The sequence below is a fragment of the Corvus brachyrhynchos genome, unplaced genomic scaffold (assembly GCF_000691975.1).
Source record: "Corvus brachyrhynchos isolate BGI_N302 unplaced genomic scaffold, ASM69197v1 scaffold214, whole genome shotgun sequence".
Taxonomy (NCBI): domain Eukaryota; kingdom Metazoa; phylum Chordata; class Aves; order Passeriformes; family Corvidae; genus Corvus; species Corvus brachyrhynchos.
The window spans coordinates 36,293-38,719 of record NW_008237407.1 but is presented as its reverse complement, the minus strand read 5'-3'; the positions used below and the strand labels follow the sequence as shown (position 1 = coordinate 38,719).

Here is a 2,427-nt window from a genome sequence, read left to right as displayed (position 1 = left end):
CCCCCGGGGGCCACCCCGGGCCCCCCCCTGAGTGCCCCCTGCCACACCTGGGGCACACCTGGGCACCACCTGAGTGACCTCTGCCACACCTGGGGCACACCTGGGCACACCTGGGCACCACCTGAGTGACCCCTGCCACACCTGGGGCACACCTGGGACACATCTTGGCACACCTGAGTGACCACTGCCACACCTGGGTGCACCTGAGCCATCGACACCACACCTGGGCACACCTGGGCACCACCTGAGTGACCCCTGCCACACCTGGGGCACACCTGGGACACATCTTGGCACACCTGAGTGCCCACTGCCACACCTGGGTGCACCTGAGCCATCGACACCACACCTGGGCACACCTGGGCACCACCTGAGTGACCCCTGCCACACCTGGGGCACACCTGGGACACATCTTGGCACACCTGAGTGCCCACTGCCACACCTGGGTGCACCTGAGCCATCGACACCACACCTGGGCACACCTGGGCACCACCTGAGTGACCCCTGCCACACCTGGGGCACACCTGGGACACATCTTGGCACACCTGAGTGCCCACTGCCACACCTGGGTGCACCTGAGCCATCGACACCACACCTGGGCACACCTGGGCACCACCTGAGTGACCCCTGCCACACCTGGGGCACACCTGGGACACATCTTGGCACACCTGAGTGCCCACTGCCACACCTGGGTGCACCTGAGCCATCGACACCACACCTGGGCACACCTGGGCACCACCTGAGTGACCCCTGCCACACCTGGGGCACACCTGGGACACATCTTGGCACACCTGAGTGCCCACTGCCACACCTGGGTGCACCTGAGCCATCGACACCACACCTGGGCACACCTGGGCACCACCTGAGTGACCCCTGCCACACCTGGGGCACACCTGGGACACATCTTGGCACACCTGAGTGCCCACTGCCACACCTGGGTGCACCTGAGCCATCGACACCACACCTGGGCACACCTGGGCACCACCTGAGTGACCCCTGCCACACCTGGGGCACACCTGGGACACATCTTGGCACACCTGAGTGCCCACTGCCACACCTGGGTGCACCTGAGCCATCGACACCACACCTGGGCACACCTGGGCACCACCTGAGTGACCCCTGCCACACCTGGGGCACACCTGGGACACATCTTGGCACACCTGAGTGCCCACTGCCACACCTGGGTGCACCTGAGCCATCGACACCACACCTGGGCACACCTGGGCACCACCTGAGTGACCCCTGCCACACCTGGGGCACACCTGGGACACATCTTGGCACACCTGAGTGCCCACTGCCACACCTGGGTGCACCTGAGCCATCGACACCACACCTGGGCACACCTGGGCACCACCTGAGTGACCCCTGCCACACCTGGGGCACACCTGGGACACATCTTGGCACACCTGAGTGCCCACTGCCACACCTGGGTGCACCTGAGCCATCGACACCACACCTGGGCACACCTGGGCACCACCTGAGTGACCCCTGCCACACCTGGGGCACACCTGGGACACATCTTGGCACACCTGAGTGCCCACTGCCACACCTGGGTGCACCTGAGCCATCGACACCACACCTGGGCACACCTGGGCACCACCTGAGTGACCCCTGCCACACCTGGGGCACACCTGGGACACATCTTGGCACACCTGAGTGCCCACTGCCACACCTGGGTGCACCTGAGCCATCGACACCACACCTGGGCACACCTGGGCACCACCTGAGTGACCCCTGCCACACCTGGGGCACACCTGGGACACATCTTGGCACACCTGAGTGCCCACTGCCACACCTGGGTGCACCTGAGCCATCGACACCACACCTGGGCACACCTGGGCACCACCTGAGTGACCCCTGCCACACCTGGGGCACACCTGGGACACATCTTGGCACACCTGAGTGCCCACTGCCACACCTGGGTGCACCTGAGCCATCGACGCCACACCTGGGCACACCTGGGCACACCTGGGTATCACTTGCGCATTACCTGAGCCATCTACACCACACCTGGGCACACCTGGGGCACACCTGGGGCACACCTGGGTGACCTCTGCCACACCTGGGCACACCTGGGCCACCTACACCGCACCTGGGCACACCCAGATGACCTCTGCCACACCTGGGGCACACCTTGGGCACAGCTGGGGCACAGCTGAGTGACCCCTGCCACACCTGGGCACACCTGGGGGTCACCTGGGCACACCTGGGGCACCTCCAGGTGTGTCCAAGCCCCTTCCAGGTGTTCCCAACCACCCGTTGGAGCCCCCAACCCCCCCCAGGTGCTCCTGAACCATCTCCAGGTGTGCCCAAACTTCTCCAGGTGCTCCTGAACCATCTCCAGGTGCTCCTGAGCCATCTCCAGGTGTGCCCAAACTTCTCCAGGTGCTCCTGAACCATCTCCAGGTGCTCCTGAACCATCTCCAGGTG

The 2,427-nt window shown here is 65.2% G+C and overlaps 1 protein-coding gene and 1 long non-coding RNA gene across 3 annotated transcripts in view; one reads left to right on the top strand and one right to left on the bottom strand.

Annotated features, from left to right (window-relative positions):
* Positions 1-21: 21 nt before the first annotated feature.
* Positions 22-2,294, bottom strand: LOC108445865 (elastin-like; the record flags this gene model as incomplete). Its single annotated transcript, XM_017730836.1, has 4 exons — positions 2,251-2,294; positions 2,040-2,089; positions 142-1,955; positions 22-100 (listed from the first exon to the last, which is right to left on the bottom strand). Coding segments are annotated over exons 1-4 (1,987 nt in total), but the record flags the coding sequence as incomplete, so codon positions are not given.
* Positions 2,295-2,319: 25 nt separating this feature from the next.
* Positions 2,320-2,427, top strand: part of LOC108445867 — a 3,147-nt gene continuing 3,039 nt past the window's right edge. For both annotated transcript variants that reach the window (XR_001860897.1, XR_001860896.1), the window contains exon 1: positions 2,320-2,424. This is a non-coding gene — a long non-coding RNA (uncharacterized LOC108445867). The remainder of the gene's footprint in view (positions 2,425-2,427) is intronic.